The sequence below is a fragment of the Trachypithecus francoisi genome, unplaced genomic scaffold (genome assembly GCF_009764315.1).
Source record: "Trachypithecus francoisi isolate TF-2019V2 unplaced genomic scaffold, Tfra_2.0 Lachesis_group17, whole genome shotgun sequence".
NCBI lineage: Eukaryota > Metazoa > Chordata > Mammalia > Primates > Cercopithecidae > Trachypithecus > Trachypithecus francoisi.
In genome coordinates this window covers 99,641,089-99,665,122 of record NW_022681462.1, presented here as the reverse complement: position 1 = coordinate 99,665,122, position 24,034 = coordinate 99,641,089, and the positions used below count along the sequence as shown (strand labels likewise).

General features: G+C 39.5%; 1 protein-coding gene and 1 non-coding gene across 8 annotated transcripts in view; one reads left to right on the top strand and one right to left on the bottom strand.

Moving 5' to 3' along the window:
• Positions 1-24,034, bottom strand: part of MBOAT2 (membrane bound O-acyltransferase domain containing 2) — a 156,899-nt gene that overhangs the window by 108,968 nt on the left and 23,897 nt on the right. For 3 of the 7 annotated variants that reach the window (XR_004428545.1, XR_004428546.1, XM_033176610.1), the window contains exon 2: positions 7,868-8,013. The exons of 3 other annotated variants lie outside the window; for them this stretch is intronic. Coding sequence is in view for 1 of the 4 variants with exons in the window: in XM_033176610.1 (XP_033032501.1) it covers positions 7,868-8,013 (146 nt within the window). In the remaining 3 variants the exon portion in view is untranslated. Of the gene's footprint in view, positions 1-7,867; positions 8,014-9,153; positions 9,226-24,034 lie in introns of all 7 variants that reach the window. One more of the 7 variants, XM_033176611.1, reaches the window with a different exon arrangement.
• On the top strand, positions 22,579-22,683 carry LOC117063172. Its single transcript, XR_004428785.1, has one exon. It is a non-coding gene; the product is annotated as a small nucleolar RNA U13 (small nucleolar RNA).

Here is a 24,034-nt window from a genome sequence, read left to right as displayed (position 1 = left end):
CTTGAACATTATTGGTATATAGAAAAGCTGCTGATTTCTGTACATCGATCTTATAGCCTGAAATCTTGCTACAATCATTTACCAGTTCTAACAGCCTTCTGGAGGAGTCCTTAGGGTTTTCTAAGTATAGAATCATATCATCAGCAAAGACCAAGAGTTTGATTTCTTCTTTTCCTATCTGGATGCCTTCTATTTCTTTCTCTTGTCTAATTGCTGTGGCTAGCACTTCCAGAACTATGTTGAACAGGAGTGGTGAGAGTGGACATCCTTCTCTCATTCCTGTTCTCAATGAAATGATTCCAGTTTTTTTTGAGACTGAGTCTCACTCTGTTGCCCAGGCTGGAGTGCAGTGGCATGATCTTGGCTCACTGCAACCTCTGTCTCCCGAGCTCAAGCAATTCTCCTGCCTCAGCCTCCCAAGTAGCTGGGATTACAGACGTGTGCCACCACGCCTGGCTAATTTTTGTATTTTTAATAGAGATGGGGTTTTCTCATGTTGGCCAGGCTGTTCTCGAACTCGTGAGCTCAGGTAATACACCCACCTTGGCCTCCCAAAGTGCAGGGATTATAAGTGTGAGCCACCATGCCCGGCCGCCAGCTCTTCTTTATACATCTAATAGAAATCAGCTGTAAATCTATCTGGTCAAGGGCTTTTTTGTGGTTGGTAGGTTTTTCATTACAGGTTCAATTTTAGAACTCAATATTGGTCTGTTCAGTGTTTCAATTTCTTCCTGATTCAATCTTAGAAGACTGTGTATTTCCAGGAATTTATCCATTTCCCCTAGATTTTCTAGTTTGTGTGCACAGAGATGTTTATAATAGTCTCTGAGGATCTTTTTGTATTTCTGTGGGGTCAGTTGTAATGTCACCTTTGTCATTTCTGATTACGCTTATTTGGATTTTCTCTCTTTGTTAATCTAGCTTGCAATCTATTGGTCCTGTTTACCCTTTTAAAGAACAAACTTTTGGTTTTTTTGGGTCTTTGGTTGGATTTTTGGGTCTCAATTTCATTCAGTTCAGCTCTGATTTTAGTGATTTCTTTTCTTCTGCTAGCTTTGGGGTTAGTTCTCGTTTTTCTAGTTCCTCTAGGTGTGATGTTAGATCATTATTTTGAGATCTAACTTTTTGAAGTGGTGTTTATCACTGTGTACTTTCCTCTTAACATGCTTTTGCTGCATCCCAGAGATTTTGGTATATTATGTCTCCGTTTTCATTTGTTTCAAAGAATTTTTATGCTTCTGCCTTGGTTTCATTGTTTATCCAAAAGCAATTCAGGAGCAAATTGTTTAATTTCCATGTAATTGTGTGGTTTTGAGAGATCTTCTTGGTATTATTTCCATTTTTACTCAACTGTGGTCCAAGAGCATAGACGGTATGATTTCAGTTTTTCTGAAGGTATTGAGACTTGCTTTATGCCTGAGCATGTGGTTGATCTTGAAGTACATTCCATGTGCAGGTAAGAAGAACGTATATCCTGTGGCTGATGGGTGGAGTATTCCATAATGTTTATTAGGTCCACTTAGTCAAGTGATGACTATAAGTCCAGAATTAATTTATTAGTTTTCTGCCTCATTGATCTGTCTAATGCTGTCAGTGGGAGTTAAAGTTCCCCACTATTATTGTGTGGCTAAGTCTTTTCATAGGTCTAGAAGTACCTATCTTATCAATCTAAGTGCTCCAATGTTGCGCATGTACATACTTAGGATAGTTAAGTCTTCTTCTTGAGTTGAACCCTTGAGAGGTAGAATTTTATGTAATTTTATTCAGGTAGAATTGTATGTAATTTTATGATTTTATGCATGTAGGATTCATTATGTAATACCCTTATTTTTATTTATTTATTTTTTTACTGTTGCTGGTTTAAAGTCTGTTTTATCATATATAAGAATAGCAAGCAACTATTCTTTTTCCCCCCCATTTGCATAGTAGATCTTTCTCCAACCCTTTACTTTGAGCCTATGGGTGTCATTATGTGTGAGATGGGTCTCTTGAAGACCACACAAGAATAGGTCTTTTGTTTTTATTCCACCTGCCACTCTGTGCCTTTTAAGTGGAGCATGTAGGTCATTTATATTCAAAGCTAATATTGATACGTGAGGTTTTCATTCTATCATGACATTGTTAGCTGGTTGCTTTGCAGTTTCTATCGTGTGGCTGCTTTACAGGGTCTGTGGGCTATATATTTATGCTGTTATTATGGTAGCAGGTATTGTTCTTTTGTTTCTGTATTAGAACTCCCTTAAGGAGCTAAGGCTGGTCTGATAGTAATAAATTCCCTTAGTGCTTGCTTGTCTAGAAGAGAGTCTAGTTCTTCTTCACTTAAGAAGTTTAGGCCGGGCGCGGTGGCTCAAGTCTGTAATCCCAGCACTTTGGGAGGCCGAGACGGGCGGATCACGAGGTCAGGAGATCGAGACCATCCTGGCGAACACTGTGAAACCCCGTCTCTACTAAAAAATACAAAAAACTAGCCGGGCTAGGTGGCGGGCGTCTGTAGTCCCAGCTACTCGGGAGGCTGAGGCAGGAGAATGGCGTGAACCCGGGAGGCGGAGCTTGCAGTGAGCTGAGATCCGGCCACTGCACTCCAGCCCCGGCGACAGAGCAAGACTCCGTCTCAAAAAAAAAAAAGAAGTTTAGTTTGGTGGGTTGAGAAATTCTTAGTTGGAACGTCTTTAAGAATGCTGAAAATAGCTCTCCAATCTGTCCTGGCTTGTAAGGTTAGCCCTGATGGGGTTCCCTTTTATATGGCTTGCCCTTTTTCTCAAGCTACCTTTAAGATTTTTTCCTTAGCACTGACCTTGGACAGTCTGGTGACTATACGCCTTGGTGTTATTCATTTTATATACTATCTTGCAGATGTTTTCTGGATTTCTTATATATGGATGGCTACTTCTAGCAAGATTAGGGAAGTTTTCCTGAATTATTTCCTCAAATACATTTTCCAGGTTGTTTACTTTTTCTCCTTCTCTCTCAGGAATGCTAATAATTTGTACATTTGGTTGCTTCACATAATCCCATATTTCTTGAAGATTTTGTTCATTTATTAAAATTCTTTTTTATTTTTGTCTGATTGGGTTAGTTCCAAAGACTGGTCTTCAAGCTCTGAAATTCTTTTCTCTGCTTGCTCCAGTCTATTGATAGAGCTTTCAATTGTATTTTGAAATTCCTTGAGTGAGTTTTTCAATTCCAAAAGCCCTAACTGATTTCTTTTACAGATGTTTATCTCTTCCTTCATTTCCTGGATTGCCTTAGAAGTTTCTTTGTGTTGACTTTCAACTTTGTCTTGGATCTCACTAAGCTTCCTTGCAATCCATGGATTTGATTCTTTATCTGTCATTTCTGAGTTTCCATTTTGGTTAGGGTCCATTGCTGGAGATCTAGTGCAATCATTTAGTGGTGTCACTACATAATGCCAAAATTCTTACACTGGTTCTTTCTCATCTAGAGATGCTGTCACTTCTAATTTTTGTAATTATTTTCATGCAGGTAAGATTTTTTTCTTTTTCTTTCTTTCCCTATCATGTTATTTTTTCTTTCCTTTTTCCTTTTTCTCCCTCCTTAATGAGATTGGGCTGTGGAGTTCAACCTATAAGCCCACAGATGGTGCTTATAAGTGAAAGCTGGCTGCAGCCAACACAGCTGAGTATATACTTGATCCTTGTTTACTGGCAGAAGCTCTCTACTGCCTCAGGCAATAAGCTGGTTTGTGGAGTATATAGTGGTCTGAGCTCCCTATTCAGCCCCAGCGGGGCAGGGGCCACAAAGAGCAGGGCCAAACAGAGCAGGCTGGCCTACAGATTCCCCAGTGGCAGGCACAGACACTAGTGCCAAGGGAGAATCCAGAGGGCAGCCACCAAGAACGCAGGATTGTGCCTAAGCATGCAGCTTGGAAACCATCTGGGCTCCATGTTCTCTACATAGGAACAGGAGATGGCTTAAACTTCTAATCTAGAAGAGTTGCCATTCCAGATGCTTGGAAACCTGCCTGGGCATGGAACACAGAGGGTCCCCTTGAACCACAATCTACGTCCAGGAAGAGTGGGGCGGCTCAGGCTGCTGAACCAGACAGACAGAAGCTCTAAATGCCTGTAGATTTGCCTGGGTGTGGAGCAGAGAGAGCCTCACTGTACCACGATCTATGTCCAGGAAGGGTGGGGTGGCTCAGTCTGCTGGTCCAGGCAAACAGGTGCTCTCAAATGTCTGGATTTCTGCCTGCAGGTGGAGTAGAGAGGGCCCTGTCATACCACACTATCAGTAGAGCAGAGTGGGGCACCCAACAATGGCACACATGGATCAGTTTCAGGTCACCAAGCTGGCCTTGGCTACAAGTCTTGCTGCCCAGGAGAAACTGCAACTTAGCAGCTCTCCTCCTGACCCAGTCTTGCAATGGAGGAAAGCACAATTCTAGCCCTACAGCTGAGGCCCTTTCCACAGTTCTAGCTGTGGAGGCCCCTACCCTACTCCAGAGCAGGTTCTCTAATCTCTGGACCAAGACTGAAATGCCTGCACGGCCATGCTGCTGAGTCACCAAGGAATGGCTGGCTTCATACGTGCCTGGATTAAAAATGGTGTCCTGTTTTCCATCTCAGGTCTGGGAGAATGTCTGCAGCTTTTCATGATGTCTGTTTCTCACAGTGTCTCAAACCCTCTCCCCAAGTTGGCTCCAGGGCTTGGGAGAAACAAAGTGCTCTCCCTCAGAGTGGGTTGCTCAGATCCCCAGTGGAAAGGTGAGCAATAGAGAAGGGCTCCCTGCCTCTCTCACGTACTGGGCTTCACTCACTGTTGTCAACTGGATGCTGTCACAGGGGCTGTTGGCCAGCATTCCCTTCAGGATCTGAGGTGTCCTTCACAATTCTCGTGAATTCCTGTTTTCCTTCTTGAATTAAAGCTCAGAGAGTTGATCTTTATGTACTATCATGCTATGTCCAAGTGGCTGAGGCACACTGAAAGTCTCTAATCAGCCATCTTGGACTCTACTTTTAATTCAGAATTTAGAATATTACATAAACTTAGCTGACAAAGCAGCAGCAGGGTTTGACTCTGATTTTGAAAGTTCTACTGTGGGTAAAAGGCTATCAAACAGCATCACATGCTACAGAGAAATCTTTTGTGAAAAGAAGAGTCGATCACTATGGTAAAAGTTCATTGTTGCCTTATTTTTAGAATTTGCCACAGCAACCCAAACCTTCAGCAGATAACACTCTGATAAGCGAGCAGCCATCAACATCAAACAAGATCTTCTACCAACAAAGAGATTACAACCCACTGAAGGCCCAGATGATCCTCAGTATTATTTACCAACAAAAAATTTTTCAATTAAGGTATATACATTTTTTTAGACATAATTATATTGCATACTTAATAGACTAGAATATAGGGTAAATATAACTTTTAATTGCACTGGGAAACCAAAAAAAGCTTATGTGACTTGCTTTATTATGATATTCACTATATTGTGGTGGTCTGGAATCAAATCTGCAATATCTCTAAGGCATGCCTGTATATTTACAGAGTACTAACATGTTTTCCAAAAGAGAAGCTGTCAAAATCAATAGCAGATACAATTGTTTTTGAGCCTACAAAAGAAAATACTGAAATGCAAATCAAAAGAATATATCCCTATTAGTTAATTCCAATTAACGAAGAGTGATCTTACACATGGTACAGAGGCATAAATAATCCCTCTTTCCAAAGAAAGAATACAGAAAGCTTTCTCCTTTAAGAAAAAAATAGAGAACTCTTTTGAAAAATAAAAATAAAAATCCTGGCTGGGCACAGTGACTCATGCCTATAATCCCAACACTTTGTGAAGTCAAGGTGGGCAGACTGCTTGAGTCTGGGAGTTCAAGACCAGTTTGGACAACATGGCGAAACTCCACCTCTACAAAAAGTTAGCCGGGCGTGGTGGCACGTGCCTATAATCCCAGCTGCCCGGGAGGCTGAGGTGGGAGGATCGATCACCTGAGCCCAGGAGACTGAGGCTGCAGTGAGCTGTGATCACGTCACTACACTCCAGCATGGGCAACAAAGTGAGACCCTGTCTTAAAAAATTGAAAAAAGAAGAAATCCTGGTTAACACATATAATTTGAAGTACTTCAGACTACCTGACACTAACAGTGTCGGGTTACTTGTGACATTGTATTACAAGGCATCCAAGAAGGCTTCACAGCAAGACAACACTTCCTCAGTAAAAGATTTTTAAGAGATGCCTCCTCATCTTTGGCAGTACCTCCATGTTACACAACTGTAGGAGATACTATTTATATTTTTATCTTCTACTCTGTCTCCATAGACCACAGAGTGAATGGTGTCCCCTGGAGTTGGCCAATATGAACTATAAGCCTTTCCTAATGCATTATGGAAATATGCTACCCAAATATATACTGAATATCAAAGTTATTTGTGGATGAAATGCATAGACTGGGATATGCTTTAAAATATTCTACAAAAATAAGTTGGAAAGGATAAAACGAGAATGGTAGAATTTTAATAACTGTTGAAGCTGAGTGATGGGCATATGAGGGCTCACTATATTGTTCTTTTTACCTTTATGTTTGAAAAGCTCCATAATCAAAAGTTTGAAAAATATACACTACTCTATGGCACGATTTATGAAAAGTTTAAATAGTATCACCTGAGAAACCTTAAAAAACTGTGATGATATAAATGTGATATCAACGAAGCAAAAAAGACCAGACTTGGGTCTTATTTAAGAGGTCATATTTAAATCTCAATACTAAACACTGTCTACCAGGGCAGTGCCTATCAGAGGTAATATGGTAGAGACTGAATAAATTATCCCTAATTAATTTTTCATGAGTTTCTAGGAAACACTTGTAATTGCCAGCGGCAAAAATTAGATTAAGAAATATCAGTGTATTCCAATCCTCATAACCAGCATAAAACAACATCCTAGAACAAACACAAAAGCATCATTAAACTCCCAGATTCTACAACCCACAACAGAAACTACTAAGGCACAGACCGAGTGAGTGCATTTTCATCCTCTCAGGGAATTCTGATATCAAACAACAGTCTGCAGAAGAGCAAGCCTGGAAGTCCTTCACTGTGAATGGCGAGCACTACAGCAGATGAGCACGCAGCACTAGGGCTCACATAAGAAAGCAAGCTCAGGAAGAGACCACAAAGAGACTGCCACTGAGAGTTTCTGCTGTTTTGCCAAGACAGTGTGCCCTTCTGATTTCTTCTGCACGCACAGCTAACATTTGTTTGTTACTTCCTGTAACAAACAGGAAGTACAGTATTTCTGTATTTAAGACTCTCAGGGTAGCCTTGAGGACTGAGAAAGAGACCTAATGAAAGAAAATACCAACATCCATCTGAAAAGTCAGAAATAAAAGCTTTCCATCATAAATAATTCTTCCCCATGAAAAACAGACAAATGAACAAACAAAAAGCCTCTTTTTGCTAATGGCAGAATCTAAAAAATAGCAATAAAGTTCTATCAATAGGCTTTATCAGGCTCTTAAAAGCTACTTGCCCAGAGAAAAAACAGGCAAACAAAGAAAAACACATTTTAAATGGCTTTTCTGTCAGTATAAAAGATTTGCAAAATAGGTGTAAAGAACTACTCATGACAGGATAAAATGCCTTTATATACTTTTCATCTGTCTTTTCATAAATTATAAATAGTAAATTTTCCTCTAAGACTAAACTAAAGAGAGAGAGAGAGTCCATTTCCCATTCGTTATTTTTTGTTTTAAAAATAAAAATTTAAAAGTTGGCCTGGAAAAAAAAGTTTTAAGTAAATGTAAGAACAACACCCTACATACTGTATCTTTCCACACACTCAATTCTCAAATATATCCAAATAGTCTTCATTTTAAAAGGATCAAAATAGTTACTTACCATCCAAAGCAAAAAAGTGCAAGATAAAGGCCCAAAAGGGTCGCAACTACATGTCTTATAAAAGAGCTAGTTTTGCTTGAATGTAGATAAGTTCGAAACCAAATGGCTGCTAGCAAGGCAAAGAGTTGGCACACTACAAAGTTGACCTGTAAAGAAAAATTAAAATTTTGTATTAGCAACACAGACCTGAATTTTTCATATCATGTTACATTGAAATTCTCAGGACAAAAACATAAAGGTTACACAAAAATTAAGACCTTCCAAATTTACAAAACAAAAACAAAAATTAAGGGAAATCCCAAGGATGAGCCTCAAGTTCCAAGTGATGGGCCAATGCCCACCAATACTGTCTCTGCTAGATCTGGCAGGGAACAGGTGTGGCCACGTGGGGAGAGGTGTAGAAGGACATCTGGAAAAATCTGGTTGACACTGGTTTGCAGACACAGAAACAAAAAGCCCAGGGCACCTACGGGTTAAGGGGAAGAGAAACTTGTTTTAATGGCTGAAGGAACCCTATAACTGGTGAAAAAGAGGAGCACTAAATTTCTTCGCAAAAGCTCCGGGAGCGGTCAAAGTCCCCAAGCTCCCTGAGACTATAAGGGCACCAGGGGCTGGAGGATCTGGTGGGATGCAAGACAGTCTGTGGCAATGGGAGTAAACGGGAGTCCACTGCGGCCTAAACATCACCACTGTGAACAGTGGGAATCTGCAGCTAAGCTCTGAGGCATCTCAAGGATTGGCTCCCAAGGGGAAGGAATGAATTAGATAAGGGACAAAGCAGCCTTCGAAAAGTTCAAGTCCACCAACCTCAATTTTTAAATTTCCTCATAGTTCACTAGGAACTAAACTGTTCTTGACTTATAGAAGTGAAATACACTCTGGTAAGACTGCTGCTACTCTTTTCTCCCCAACCAAAAAGACAGAAAATAAGAATCTCTCATGGTATGTAAAGACAGACTGGACAAAAATCTCCATTTCCTTTTTCTTTTCTTTTCTTTTTTTTTTTTTTAAGACAGGGTCTTGCTCTGTGGCCAAGGCTGCACTGCAGTGGTGAAATCATAGTTCACTGCAGCCTCTACCTCCCGGGCTCGGGCAATTCCCCCATCTCAGCCTTTCGAGTAGCTGGGATTACAGGCACACACCACCATGCCAAGCTAATTTGTGCATTTTTTTGTAAAGACAAAGTTTCACTATGTTGCTCAAGATGGTCTTGAACTCCTGGGCTCAAACAATCTGCCTGCCTCTGCCTCCCAAAGGGCTGGGATTATACGCATGAACCATCACACCTGGCCAAAATCTCCATTTCTCTCTTACGAAACACATTCTCATAGAATCTGAGGAATAATAGGCTTTAAAGTCTATAAATAAAAGAAAAAACCCATTGATGTTAGGAACTTGCAAAAAAATACATAACAAAACAATCAGCGTTTCAGGCACCTAAATTGTGAACAAATCACACTATCTACATGTAGCTATTTCCACAGACCCATAGAGATATCTCTGCCTAAAGACACAGACAAGTATATTCTCTTTCTCACATTTCAAGGAGAAAAACAGTAGAATACTGTTGTACATTGTCTAAGAAACAATTGTTCTTTAAAACAGGCTCAATAAAAGCAAAATGTCTTTCCAAAAGTTCTAACACTTCTTGCCTTCTAAAGGGTTCTAACAGCATTTTTTAAATTAAGCAAAAAGTGAATAAAATGGAAAAATCAGTATTCTTCATATTAACTACTCACATCTACACGGTTTCTTACAGTTTAAAACTTTGTTTCAAGTATCTCTTATTTCTTTCTTTTTCAGATAGCTCCTAATTTAATTATAGCAAAAATTTACCGAGCATCTACTATGGGCAAACATGGGAAATCTAAAAATGCACGAGTCCCAGTCCTAGCTCAGGATGACTTTAGAACCTAATGGAAAACATAAACATATAAAGAAGGAACGTCAACTCAACATCAGAGTCTTCTCAATGGTTACATAGAACATCCTTCAAGACACCACAAAAGAGCGAGCCTGAAGGGGTGCGTGCCACAAAGCATGTGAGGGGCGAGCTGGGCGGGCAGTGCTTCCCAATCCCGCACAGCTCCACAACCATCGGAGGGGGCAGCTTCCCCTCCCCGTTCCATATCAGTCTATTCATACATTACAAGACAAAGTATGATTCTTTCCAAGAAAGAATATGTCAAGGACAACACACATACAGGATTGTACAGAATTTTTGAAATCTCTTTTCAACATTGTCATCATTCAGATAAAGAAAATGAGATCAGGCCTCACTCTGGACACTGAAATCAAAATCTTTGGGGGGATAGGCCCAAAAATATATATAAAAAATAAAATGAAAACACAGGTCCTTATGGTCCTCAAGGTGTGAGAAGCACTGTGTTGGAGAAAAAGGGAAACGGCATTTTAAGGAAGAAAACAACATGAAGGAAGCACTTGGACAGGAAAGTGCAAACGCACCGCATAGCCAGGGATCATGGGAGATCAGGTCGGAAGTAGGGTGGTTCAGAAGTGAGGGCTTTGTATGCCATGCCAAGGCGTTTGAACCCGTAGTGACGACAAAACCATGGAAGAGTTTTAAAACAAGAAAGTGATGAGATTGACCCTCCACCTCTACATTTCCAGAACTCTTAGATATCCATGAGAAACTATGAACCACTCAATAGAAAACTGGGCAAAAGGAAAGAACAATTTACAAATATCAATGTCCAATACAATCTGAAAAACATTCTCTCTCAACCATAATTAACGAAGTGTGAAAAAAAACCATCAGTGAGGCACTATCTTCCACCTCTCAGTGCTGCTGGGGACATGAGAAAGCTGGTGCTCTATACTGTTAATCTGACTGCACCTTGGGACAGCTCTTTAAAGAAAATTGGACAACGGCCACCAAAACTTAAAACATAATATCCTTTACCAAGAAATTCAACATTTACAACTATACCTCAGATAAAGTGGCACAAAAGCACAAGAGCTTAGGCACACACGAAGATCCACTACACACTGTCAGAGCACACATGCACAGGGCCATCCACAGGAGACTGTTACACAAATAGAGCATTTCACATCTACAGAAAAGCAACATTTCCATTTCCCATCAGTAGGAAAAAAAAAAAAAAGCTAGATTATCCAATTACTGTAACTGGGGTAACTGGTTTTCCTTTTGGAAAAAACCAAGTTACACTCCCGTTTCATAAGCCACATTGCTAATATTAATCGTGTGCTTATGTGGCAGGTATGAGTACACGCCCCTCAGATCTCCACCCGCAGGGGGCATAACTGACGGACAGCATCATCTGCAGCACACTTGATACGCATCACCAGGCTCATGCCAAGGCCATGGTGGGACCTCCTTAGAACTTCGCTGCCCCACAGCCAGGCTCTCTGCCCAGACTCATGCCAAGGCCATACTCCTGACAGCCTGCGCCTCCACCTGCCCAGCCTTCCTTCCTTCCCCTCTCCTCCAGAGGTGCCGGTCCTGCAGTCCGCAGCTCTCCCTCCTTCTGCCAGCTCCCCAGAGCATTGTCTCACAGACAACTTCCCCAGCTCATCACTTGCTCTCTAATTGCTCCTTGGCACCTGCTCCTCAGAGGACCCAAGCTGACACAACATTCTAAGCACCTTACATTTATAATCTATTTAATCTTCACAATAACCCTATGAGGAGAACTCTACTATTATCTCCACTTACCAAGTCTGAAACAGTTTAACTAGTGTAACTGGTTACTCATCAGGTAGTCTGGATCTAGAACTTGAATTTCTGACCACTACATTATACTGCCTACCACATTTAAAAACAAACCCCAAACAGAATAACGGTCCATACACAACTGTAATGGTCTTTAGTACCAGTCACCTATATCTGGTTCTCCTCCCCTTCTGGGTAGACAGAGGATGTATTTCCTACTCCCTTGTGGGGACAAGTTTTGGTTGGTGAATTGTTAGCAGAAGTGATGTGTGTTGCTTCTCAGCCAGGACACTTAACTGCCAGAACAAGAATCTTCAGAGTTGTGCTATCTGCAATGTTCCAGAAGTGATGCGGAGCAAATTACCCTGCCAGTCCATGAGTGGACAAGTAGCAAGAGGGACCTTTGGTGTTTTGAGTCTGTGAGATTTGGGGATAGTTTATTACTGCAGCATAACCTAACTATGAAAACTAAAACTATATATATATACACATATATATATATCCTATACAAGAATGTAAGAGATTATAATCTTATGTGATATAACAATAATTTAATATAAATTTTATATATTGAGTGGATTTACTACTTAAAAATAAAAAACTTCTACAAACAACAAAAAAATACTAAAAACATCCTAAGTAACAATGTGGAAGGAAAAAGAACCTATATACACACATGGGATACGTAACAAAGAGTTAGTATTCAAAAGGTAGAAAGAACTCCTAAAAGTCAGTAAGAGAAAGATAAACATCAGTTCAAAAATCAGGGCCAAGCGAGGTGGCTTATACCTATAGTCCCAACACTTTGGGAGGCCAAGGCAGGAGGATCACTTGAATCCAGGAGTTCGTGCCTGGGCAACATGGTGAAACCCCATCTCTACAAAAAAATAAAAAAATTAGCTGGGCATGGTGGTGCACACCAGTAGTCCCAGCTACTGGGGAGGCTAAGGTGGAAGGACTGCTTGAGCCTTGGAGATCAAGGTTGCAGTGAGCCGTGATCACGCCACTGCATTCCAGTCAAGGTGACAGAGCAAGAGCCTTTCTCAAAAAAAAAAAAAAAAAGGTAGGGGGAGGAAGAAACATTAAACAAGTCACAAAAAGAAACTACATTTCTTTTTTTTTTTTTGAGACGGAGTTTTGCTCTTGTTGCCCAGGCTGGAGTGCAGGGGCACAATCTCAGCTCACTGCAACCTCCGCCTCCCAGGTTCAAGCGATTCTCCTGCCTCAGCCTCCCAAGCAGCTGGGATTATAGGCATGCACTACCACGCCTGGCTAATTTTTGTATTTTTAGTAGAGACGGGGTTTCTCCATGTTGGTCAGGCTGGTCTTGAACTCCTGACCTCAGGGGATCCACCCACCTCAGCCTCCCAAAGTGCTGGGATTACAGGCATGAGTCACCATGCCCAACCTGAAACTAAAAATTAAAATCAGATTTTTTAAAATGTGGTGAAAATAATTATATAAATCTGTATATTTTGATATGGAAGATTACCAAGAAATACTAGTAAGTGAAAGGTACGATTTGTAGAAGAAAAATCCAAACTATGTGTATACATTCATTTATTAAACATGCATTTATTCTGTACTTATTATGAGCCTACTACGTGCTAGACATTAACATAGTCTCCATATAGTCCATTTATATATCATATTTCACTAATTGTAGGTGCTCAGTAGATACCAGACGTGTGCCAGGCAGTGCAGCACACTGTGCTTTACAAGGAGGGGTTCATGTAATAATCATAGCCACCTTGCACAACGAGGAACCCTTACCCCAGAGCCCATGCTATTCTACTTCCATATGCACAGGCCCAGAAACACTAGACACTAAACCATTAGATGCTGTCACCTCTAGGAAGGAGGTAATAGAGAATGACAGGGACTTGAAATATTCCAGTATTTCTAATACTACACATACAATGAAGCCTCCTGTGCAAACCCCTCCTCTGGCCCTACTCCTTCCATCCCTCCCACAAAGATTACTAGCCTTAAGTTTGTTGTAGTATTCTCGTGCATATTTTTATATTTTTGCTACTTGTGTATTTTACATATGGTATTGCTTTGAATATTTTAAACTAAAAATGGTGTAAAACTGAATGTAAGCTTCTGCAAATTTTTTCACTTAATATTACATTGCTGACATTTATCTATGTTGATACACACGGCTCTACCTTATTTACTCACCTTGTGTATTGTATTTCATTATGTTAATATCCAGAGTAGAACCTCTAAGTCAAGCAACATCCACTTGGCTAAGTATTGCTAAATTGCTCTCCTAATTAAGTATTTATCAGCAATGTGAGTTCCACTGCTCCACATTCTTGACAACAGTTGGTACTGTCAAGACTACTAATTTCTGCCAAGCTAATAAATGTAAAACATTATTTCTCTATTTTTTAAATGTATATTTCTCCCGATTACTAGCCCGGATGAATATTTTTCTTATGTCTATTGGACATTTAGTTTTCCCTTTATATCCTTTGCCCATTATTCTATCAGCTTGTCTTTTTCTCATTGATTTCTTTAAAAAGAATTCTTTTTTTTTTTTTTTTTTTGAGACGGAGTCTCGCTCTGTGGCCCGGGCTGGAGTGCAGTGGCCGGATCTCAGCTCACTGCAAGCTCCGCCTCCCGGGTTCACGCCATTCTCCTGCCTCAGCCTCCCGAGTAGCTGGGACTACAGGCGCCCACCACCTTGCCTGGCTAGTTTTTTGTATTTTTTAGTAGAGACGGGGTTTCACCATGTTAGCCAGGATGGTCTCGATCTCCTGACCTCATGATCTGCCCGCCTCGGCCTCCCAAAGTGCTGGGATTACAGGCTTGAGCCACCGTGCCCGGCCTAAAAAGAATTCTTTATATATCTGAAACTGACCTTTTGCAAATAGCATCTCTCTCAGTCTATAGCTTAGTCTTGTATCTTTTTTTATGGTGTCTTTTCCAGTAGTGATTTCCATTACGGTCTGCGAGCTCTTTAGCTTTTTATTTTTGCAGTATACATACAACTGTATTACATGAATACATGGACATGCATCAATGTACTTCTTGGGTTACTTTTTTTAAAAAACAGAATAGTTCAAGTGTAATTATATCATTGAGTTAAGAGAAACCAGGAATTCTGAATTTTCCACTTACAGCATTAAAACATTTATCTATACCTATTTCCTACTTAAACCAAATACCTTAGTGCTCCCAGTGCTAACATTTTCCATTTCTGTATAATAAATGTTATTACATTTCATGAAACCTAAGCTATCCTCAATGCTCATGTGAGACCAGTGTTATCTCTACTTTAAAAGGAAACAGCAAGTATGGCAGATGTGGGACCTCAACCTCTGCGATCTCCATCTTACACTTTTTTCCTTTTAGTTCCAAAGTTGAACCTGATCTTATCATCTTTAAATTTTTACTAAGGGTGCTTACACTTTAATTAATGTGTGGTTAAAAAATATAAAAATGTTATTCACAAATTTACATTCTGTCTCCACAATAGATTGTATATTTTCTCCAGCTTTATATGCTTTAAATTTCCTCCCTCTTACTAGAACACGAGAAAGGAGTTTCTGGGTTATTTAAAATGCATATCGAACCATACACTTACATGTAACTGAGCAATTTTCTGAAAAGATCTGCACTGTTCAATATGATAGCCACTAGCCACATGCCCATCAACTGTCACACGTGCCCAACAAAAGTTTGTTAATTACCTCCACATCAGAATTAAGCATTCTACACTAAGCCAAAAATTAACCTATAATAATTTTGGAGTAAAAAAACCTTAAATTTTAAGATAGTGCAAAGTGATTACAATCTTCAACGAATCAATAAATACAGCCCCCAAAAATCAATTGTTACATACACATCTCTACTGATGGAATACAAAATATGTTCTAATTTTTAAAAATAATATAAATGGATTTTTGATAACATATTCTTAACCAGTCCCTCCCAAGGTGAAGAGCCAGTCTTTGTGAGACCCTGCATTGATGGAAAGGGGTGTGGGGAGGCGTGAAGTATACAACCTGATGCGAAAGATCAAAGTGTATATCAAAGTTCAAAATGTGTATCAAACTATACACTTATTGCTGAGCAGTTTTCTGAATAGATCCGCATTGTTCAATATAACAGTCACCGGCCCCATGTGGCTATGAGCACTTATATGTGGCTATTCCAAATTGAGGTGTGTTTTAAATGCCAGACACTCCCCAGACTAGGAAGACACAACACAGATAGACAGAACAACCTTCAGTTTTAAGGACCCTGTGCTGGGATCTTATCTGTGGAAGTTTAGCTGTGTAGTAATCATCTGACAGCTAGTTAGAAACAGATTCTTGGATTCTAGCTCCATAACTTTTTATTCCCCAGTTTGAAATGGGACCTTGAATTTTTTTTTTTTTTTTTTAATTTCCCAGGCAAAACTTATGTGCAGCTATGTTTGGAAAGTAAGTGTCCTCATCAACCAACCTCACAGCCACAAACCAACTTCAAAGTTAAGTAGAGATGACAGGGCCCAAAGGCAAAGGAAAGAACCATTTTTTTACATCTTTATGAGATAAAACAAAGCCAAATAAGACACCGTTATACACCTACCAGATTGCCAAAAGTTTAGTCTCACAATACCAAATACAATGTAGAGCAATGGGATTTCTCATACATGGTCAACAAGTGCTTTAGAAAAAAAATTCAGTATTTTCTTACAGGATTGAAAATAGTCCTCTCCGTGACAGAGCACTCAATACCCATGTGTCTAACATGGGGACTAGGAGAGGCATGTACAAGAATGTTCAATACAATGTTGCTCATAATAGCCAAATGCTAAGGAAAAATAAAACCTTTAACAGCAAAATGGCTATGTATATTCTGATTTATCTGTACAATATGAAATTACACAAAACAATGAAGATGAAGAAACTAAGTTCTAGAAGAAACCATACATCTCAAGTCAATTCAGAGGAATATATACAACATACAAATGTATTTCACAAAAAGTTCCAAACAGCAAGCAATAAACCATATTGTCTGGGAATGCCTACATAATTGATAAAACTATAAAGAAGAACATGAAAATGACTATCGCTGAAGTCACTAAAGTGTTTACCTATGAAGGGAGAGAACGGGTTATAATAGTGACAGACAACAAGGGGCTTCTGTGGGCTGAATATTTCTACTTTTTGCCCAGGGTGGTTACACAGATACTGACTTTTAGTTTTTTGTTAAACCTTATTATTAATAGTAACACTACGTACTGTAATAAATAGATACAAAAAATATGTAATGGCTCTAATGAAACAGAGGTTCACATAACTGTCCAAAGCAGACACCCTGCTCAAAGAGCTTCACTCGAATAAATGGAAATGCAAAATTGGATGGAAGACTCAGAATCATAAAGATGTTACTTTCTCTCTATGTTAAGCATTAAGTCCATACAATAAAAATATCAATAGGATTTTAAAAAAAGAAAACTTGATTTTAAAACTAATATAGAAATATAATCATGTGAGATAGCCAGAAAATTTATGACTTTCCTTTCAGAGACTAGAACACATTTTTTAAAACCTAGAAGGATGAACAGATGAACAGACAGATCAGTGAAACATAACTAGAATTCCAGTGATAGATCCAAACGCATACTGGGTATTCAGAACATGATAAAGGTAATATCTGAAATATTTTGAGTATAACACAAACTATGGAAGCAATAAGAAATTAGATACAATTTCATCACATAAATATAAAAAATTCCTTCATGGTAAAACACCATAAGCAAAGTCAAAGGACAAACAACAAACTTAAAAGCCATAACATAAGTCATATCACCAAGAGCTGATTTCTTTAATCTATCTAAAGCTCCTACATATCAATAATAAAAACAGTAACCACCTAATAGAAAAGTAGGCAGAGCATAGGCACAGTCAGGTCTCAGAAAAAGATTCACCAATGATTCATTCATAAGAAAAGATGCCCAAACCCTATAATAAGAGAAACGGAAATTAAAATAAGAGTAAAATAACATTTTCACCTAACAGATGGACTTCAGCAGTACTCTGCAGTGCCAAGTGTATAAGAAAACAGGCACACTGAACACTGTTGGTGGAAGTATTTAATATATGCTGATATAATGTTAATAGGGAACAATTTGGAAATAGGGAAGATGATGTATTTACATTTATAAACATGTACTGCAGCATGGTGATAACAGAAAAACTGGAAAAGACAGAGATTACTAAAGCATGTGCATGAAGTGAACGGAATGAATGTTCTCTAGCCATTACAAAGAATGAGGTAGCCCTGTACCAAGTACTAAGCACTAAGATGTAACGATCTTTTAGATAACCCATAGCAGTAATCCTTTTCCCTGCTAAGAGAAACCAGATTTTGTTCAGTAACCAGACCAGGCAGCCATGTGTTTTAAGAAAAGCTAGACTCTTCCCTAGTCTCATGGGATGAATAGTCACTGGTCTCAACCAATCATCACCAACAACTAATTCTGGGACTGTAACTGTGCTGCAATTCTGTTCAATGAGAAATATGGCTAGGGATTATTGGGAAAGTCTTCCTCACTCTTAAAAAGGGATACAACAAAGATACTTGCTTTTCGCCTGTGGACTTTGCCATGTACATGAGACACACTGAAGGGGAAAGGCACCTGGGAATCCAGAGGATGGGGTAAAAGGGAGACTTATTTTTCATTACGTACCCATCTCCCTTGATATTTTGCAACATGGGCATTTATTATCTACTCCCAAATAGATGATTTTTTAAAATAATACATGCTTGTTTTCAAATTTCCCAACAAGAAACTGAGTACCAGAATTTAAGATAGTAATTACCTCATCTCCCTATACTGAATCTGCTAGTTTCATCCCAGTACATTTTATGCAATGGCAACCACGCCCTAAAGGATGCAAGCATTTTCAAACATTTCTAGGTCACTGCCATAGAAAAAACAATTTTCCCAAGCATAACGTAAGCAGACAGTTGGTTCAACTACTTAGAGCCAACTTTGGTAAGGTAACGGGGAATATCTAATCCAAAAAGTATAGCCTCCTCATAAATAACGAAGACAAATTCAAAGCTACCAACTGGGGAAAGCGTTTTTTATAAACCAACACAAAAATCTACAGATTACCTAAAAAGAACAACACTGCACAAAATTCAAACTGAAAACATCCCAAAACTGAATTATTTACTATACTTGTACCTGACCAATGTCACCATCTTACCAAATCTGCCTCGTTTCCTGCTGGATCTCCTGTTTTACTTAATGGGGTCACTTCTACCCACCTCTTCAACCTAGAAAGTAGAACCTTTATTCATATTTTTGGGGATCCCAAAATACTTTTAATTTCTGTACGTGCTTATATTAAACTGTAACTTACTGGCCTGTGAGTCTGACTTTCCTTTTTGATTGTGGGCTTCTGATGGTTTGGGAACAAATTGTATTCATCTATGCATTCCTACCAATCCCTGAGTGGAAGGCCTGGCTCCATCTGTGCCTTTCATTCACTGAAAGGAAAATGGGGGTGAGGAGGTGGGGGCCAGAATCATGCCTCGAGAGTTTGCTTAAAACCAAGGAGAGCAGACTAATAAAACAGCTCATATTTATCTTCCATCATTCCTAAAGGGCTTAAAACTCTTAACATTAATTGCTACAACTAGAAACTTTATAACCACAAATGTAAAATAAATACAAGAAGCATAAGGATACATTCTAATAACATTCTGTAAACACTTCTTGTATAGGTACAATGGATGGACAGACAACACAGCCATGGTTTTCCCTGTACTCACAAAACTTACAGGCCAGTAAAAGAAGACAATTAAATGAATAATACAAAAAAAAATGATGGCCACTAAGTCTTATGTTAGGCAGAGAAACAGCATCATGAGAACACAAAGTAGAGAGATTTATTTGGCATGCCTCTCTTAAGACTATTTCTTATTTCCTGAATTATATGGCCACTGCCCATTCTAATCCCACCTACACCAAACACACACCAAACACACTGGGTTCAGCCAGCAAGAAGCCCTGTTCTGCCAGGACAAGCCTGTACATCAGACACAACATCCTCTCCTCTTCCTCCCCAGACAACAGCACAGAGAACTGCCAATCTACAGCCCAGACATCCATAAACTCCACGCTAAAGCTGATGTTGTTAAAAACAGCCAGACTCCCAAAGGTTGAGTAACTCACAAATCCCTAAATATATTCTCGGATCATCCATACAAACCAAAAAGCAGTGAGTTTTTCCGAATGCACCAAAACAGAAGCAGAAAGCGAGTAATTTAATCAAAGCACCACAGAGATTAAAGGTAGGCACCTACCTACCAGGCTAATGAGTGCTTGTCTCATTTTGATCTCTGTCTTAACCAACTATAAAAAATTCCAATGAACTGAGAAGGAATTTATTTACACTTCCTACGAAATTAAAAGGTACTAGATTAACTGCATTCACAAGTGGAATGAAGCCTAAGGAAGGGTTAAACTATGAAGCTTCAGTAGGCGACCTACTGAAATAAATACAAGCCAGATAAAAAATAAGTAAGGCTCAACAACATACACACATCCCAAACATCACGCAGAACACAGATGCACAGAAAGGATGGGCCTGCTTCCTCTCCAAACACTGTCAAGCTTGCTCTGGCAAATGAAAAGCCAAGCAGCCCATCCCTGAACAGGAAGAAGGGGGATGAATACAAGAACAAGGAAGCCCTTCCATAAAGCAAGTTCGGAGCGTGTCTGTGTGTGTGTGCACATTTACACGTTTAATCTCTTAGGTGGTTACAAATAATACCAGCAAATCAGAAGACCTGCTGAAGGGAAAAAGAAAGCAGTCTAACTTCACAACGACTGCACAAGTGAATCTGGTATAGCCATGCAATAGGATATGACTGACTTAGCAACAAAAAGGAAAGAACTATTGACACACACAACAGCATGGATGAATCTCAAAATAATTATGTGGAGTCAAAGAAGCCAGAAGAAGAGAAGAGTGCCTACTGCATGATTCTATTTATATGGATTTCTAGAAAACCCAAACTAATCTATAGTGACAAAAAGCTTATCAGTGGTTGCCTGGGGATAGAGGCCAGGGAGAGGCAGGAGGGAGACAGTACTGAAGGGCACAAGACAGTAGGGAAGGGCACAAGGAAACTGTTGGGTGTCAGATATGTCTATCATCTTTATTGTGGTGACAGCCTTATGGGTGGATACCTATGTCAGAACACCAAATTTTACACTTGTAGTATGCACAGCTTGGGTGTCACTTATACCTCAATGAAGCAGTTTAAATTTTTTCTAACAACAATAAGTTCACATTGACCACCACTGGGTCCAACTGGAAACCTTGCAATGTGATTGATATTACTTTCCCTCTCAGAAGCGCATTTCATTGAAGTCACATATCACACTTTGTGGACAAGCAATTGTGGAATGAATACAGATGTGGAATACTGAAATGTCTCTATTTCTTCCCCATTCATCCTTTCCATGGCTTAAAAGAAGCTAGAACATTTTAGAGAAAATTCTCATCACTTCAGGTTTCTCACAAAGGCTCCTAGAACTCAATGAATATCTAATTTTGGGGGGGAAAAAAGGGACCTTAAAGACCATCGCATCCAACTTTCTCAATTTAAGGAAGTAAACTGCAGAGCCCACTCCCTAATGGGGAGTTCGTCTAGTCCTATGGCTCTGAAGTGAGCTCTACGTTGCTGACACCTTTCTCTGTCATTTTAGTCTTGACCTCTCCGCTGAACTTCAGATATTTATTCAACTGCCCATTAAACCACCTCACTTGAATATCTAATAAGTATCTAAAATTTATTGTGGCCAAAATGGAGCTGCTGATTTCCCTCACCACCAACCTCTCCTCCAAGTTGACATCTCAGTAACTGCACCATCACACTTCGACCAACACCTAGCAATCAACCCCTGACTCCTCATCACCTGCCTTTCACAAGGAATCCACGCTTACGTGTCTTAGCTCTGTCTTCAAAGCACATCACAAAGCTGGGCCGGGCTCTGTCTCCACGGCTGCGATGGCTTCTTGTCTGGACAACAGCTCTTTAAGGTCCCCATTTTCTCTCCTGACTCTACCAGTCAGTCCCTACACAGAAGCCACAGACATGAGGCCACCAATCCCCAGACCTAAAACACTCTACAGACTGCCATGATTAAAATAAAATCTCCACTCCTTATTCTGCCCTAAAAGACCAAGGCCCCTTCCACCTCTCCAGCCTCATCTCACACTGTTTCACTGGCTATATTCCAACATATTGACCATCTTCAACACACTCAACTCACTTCCAACCCAAAGCTGACACTTCCCCACCACCACACCTGGAGTGCACACAGATGTTTCACCATTCACAACTCACATAACATCTCCCAAAGCTTCACAGACCTTATAATCTAAAGAAGCATCCCCAATCACTTGTCATGGACCGCATGTTACTGACTTTACAGTATTTTTCATCATCTAAAATTATCTTGTAAACAATTACTTATTTATAATAATAAGTAGATTTACTAATTTATCTAAAAAAATTAGACAAAATTTATTCACTCATTCATTTATTTATGCTAATAAAATTTATCTATTCACTCATTCATTCCTGCTATGACTATCAGAAACATTAGCCCAAATAAGAATTGTGATCCTTTCCTAATTGAACTTGAAAGCATTCCTCTCCAAGTGCCTAGGTACTACGGGGTAAAAGGCATCCATCCACCTGAGTTGAGCAATGAGAACACACAGACACAGGGAGGGGAACAACACACACTGGGGCCAGTCAGGGGGTGGGGAGTGAGGGGAGAGAGCGCATTAGGACAAATAGCTAATGCATTGGGGCCTAAAACCTAAATGATGGGTTGACAGGTGCAGCAAACTACCATGGCACACATATACCTATGTAACAAACCTGCACATTCTACACTTGCATCCCAGAACTTAAAGTAAAATAAAAATTAAAAAAGCACTCATCTTAAAAAAAAAGGGGGGCGGGGGAGCGGACATCTATTTTGACCCTTTTTTAATTCCTAAGTGTGATGACTGGGTTTCCACACTCATGTGTGAGATGTGCTTTCCTCAAACCTTTTTTACAACATCAGCACACTACCTATCTAATATTTAAAAATAAAGATCAATTTCCAGAGTGCTAATTTTACACGTCTTCAAATTATGCTTCTATAAAACAAAAAAAACTCCTCTACTGGCCTGCCTCATTATCATCAGATTTCCATTAGATACAATATCAACTTATCAACTTATGGATATGATGATGTGATTTTGAAAGTATACTGCTTCCCACTAAAATAGTACACTCTTCAAGAAGGATCAGGTCAATACAAAAAGTACTAACTTTTAATGGATAGATTGGGATCTGCGGTATCTTGCCTTTGGGATATTTAACCAATAATCACTTACATAATACACTATCTAAATGAATCAATTTAGGCATTTTTAATTTCTTATTTTTCTTTTTTAGAATTTTAAAGTTTCCAGAAACTGCTACCAAAAAAAAAATCGCAATAGATTATTTTGCCTGAATGTCACATATGATGAATTGATCTTCTAGGAAATCATTAAATTAATCACTGGGATGTCCATTTTACAAGGACAGGGATTTTTATCTGTTTTGTTTATTGTATCCCCCAGCACTAGTCCCAGCACATTATCAGCTTAACAAGTATGCGTTAAGATACTTGCAAGCTCATGTTTCCTTTTATCTTATGCAGATCACTGTATTATTCCAAATTTAGGGGGTGCAGCCAATATGTGTAATCTCTTCTTGCTACTGCTTGATGCCATTATAATATTAAGCATGAGCTGAACAGCATTCTAAATCACAAGTTTTTGACTTCCAAACTACACAGTGGCATGTGGCAAATCGATGGCAAGAGATCAACATAGATTCTTGCGTAAGGTGTGATCAACATAGATTCTTTCATGTTGTGCTGACAATGCAAGACTCAATATGGAGTCCTGAAACGCAGACTCCACTACTAATACGCCTAACAATAGAGCCTCTTTAGGGCCAGGGAGAAAGCCGCAGATGGAAAACCATCTGTGCATCCCAGACTATGGACTGCCAGAATATCACATTTTGCACCAACCCCAAGGTGAATGGTAAACAGCCCTACACAGCTGATAAAGGTCATCATAATTAAGTAGTCAAAGGCACCAACTGTGAATCATAGAAAAGTAGTTCAGTTCTGGTGTGCTGCAAGTAATTTATACTAATGAAAATTAAAGTAGTCAAGTTTGTGAACAATTTAATAAAGATTATTCCTAAAACATTACTCTTGCCCTCATATTTCTAAGAAAAAAAGCAGTAGAGATGCAACTAGGGTGTGGGAACTACATATAACACAGTGAACACAGTGAGAATATGTGCCACAAGAATGCACCTATCACATCACAGCAGGCAGACAACAGCAGATCTGAGGCAAGCAACTCAACACCACCCAATCAATCCTA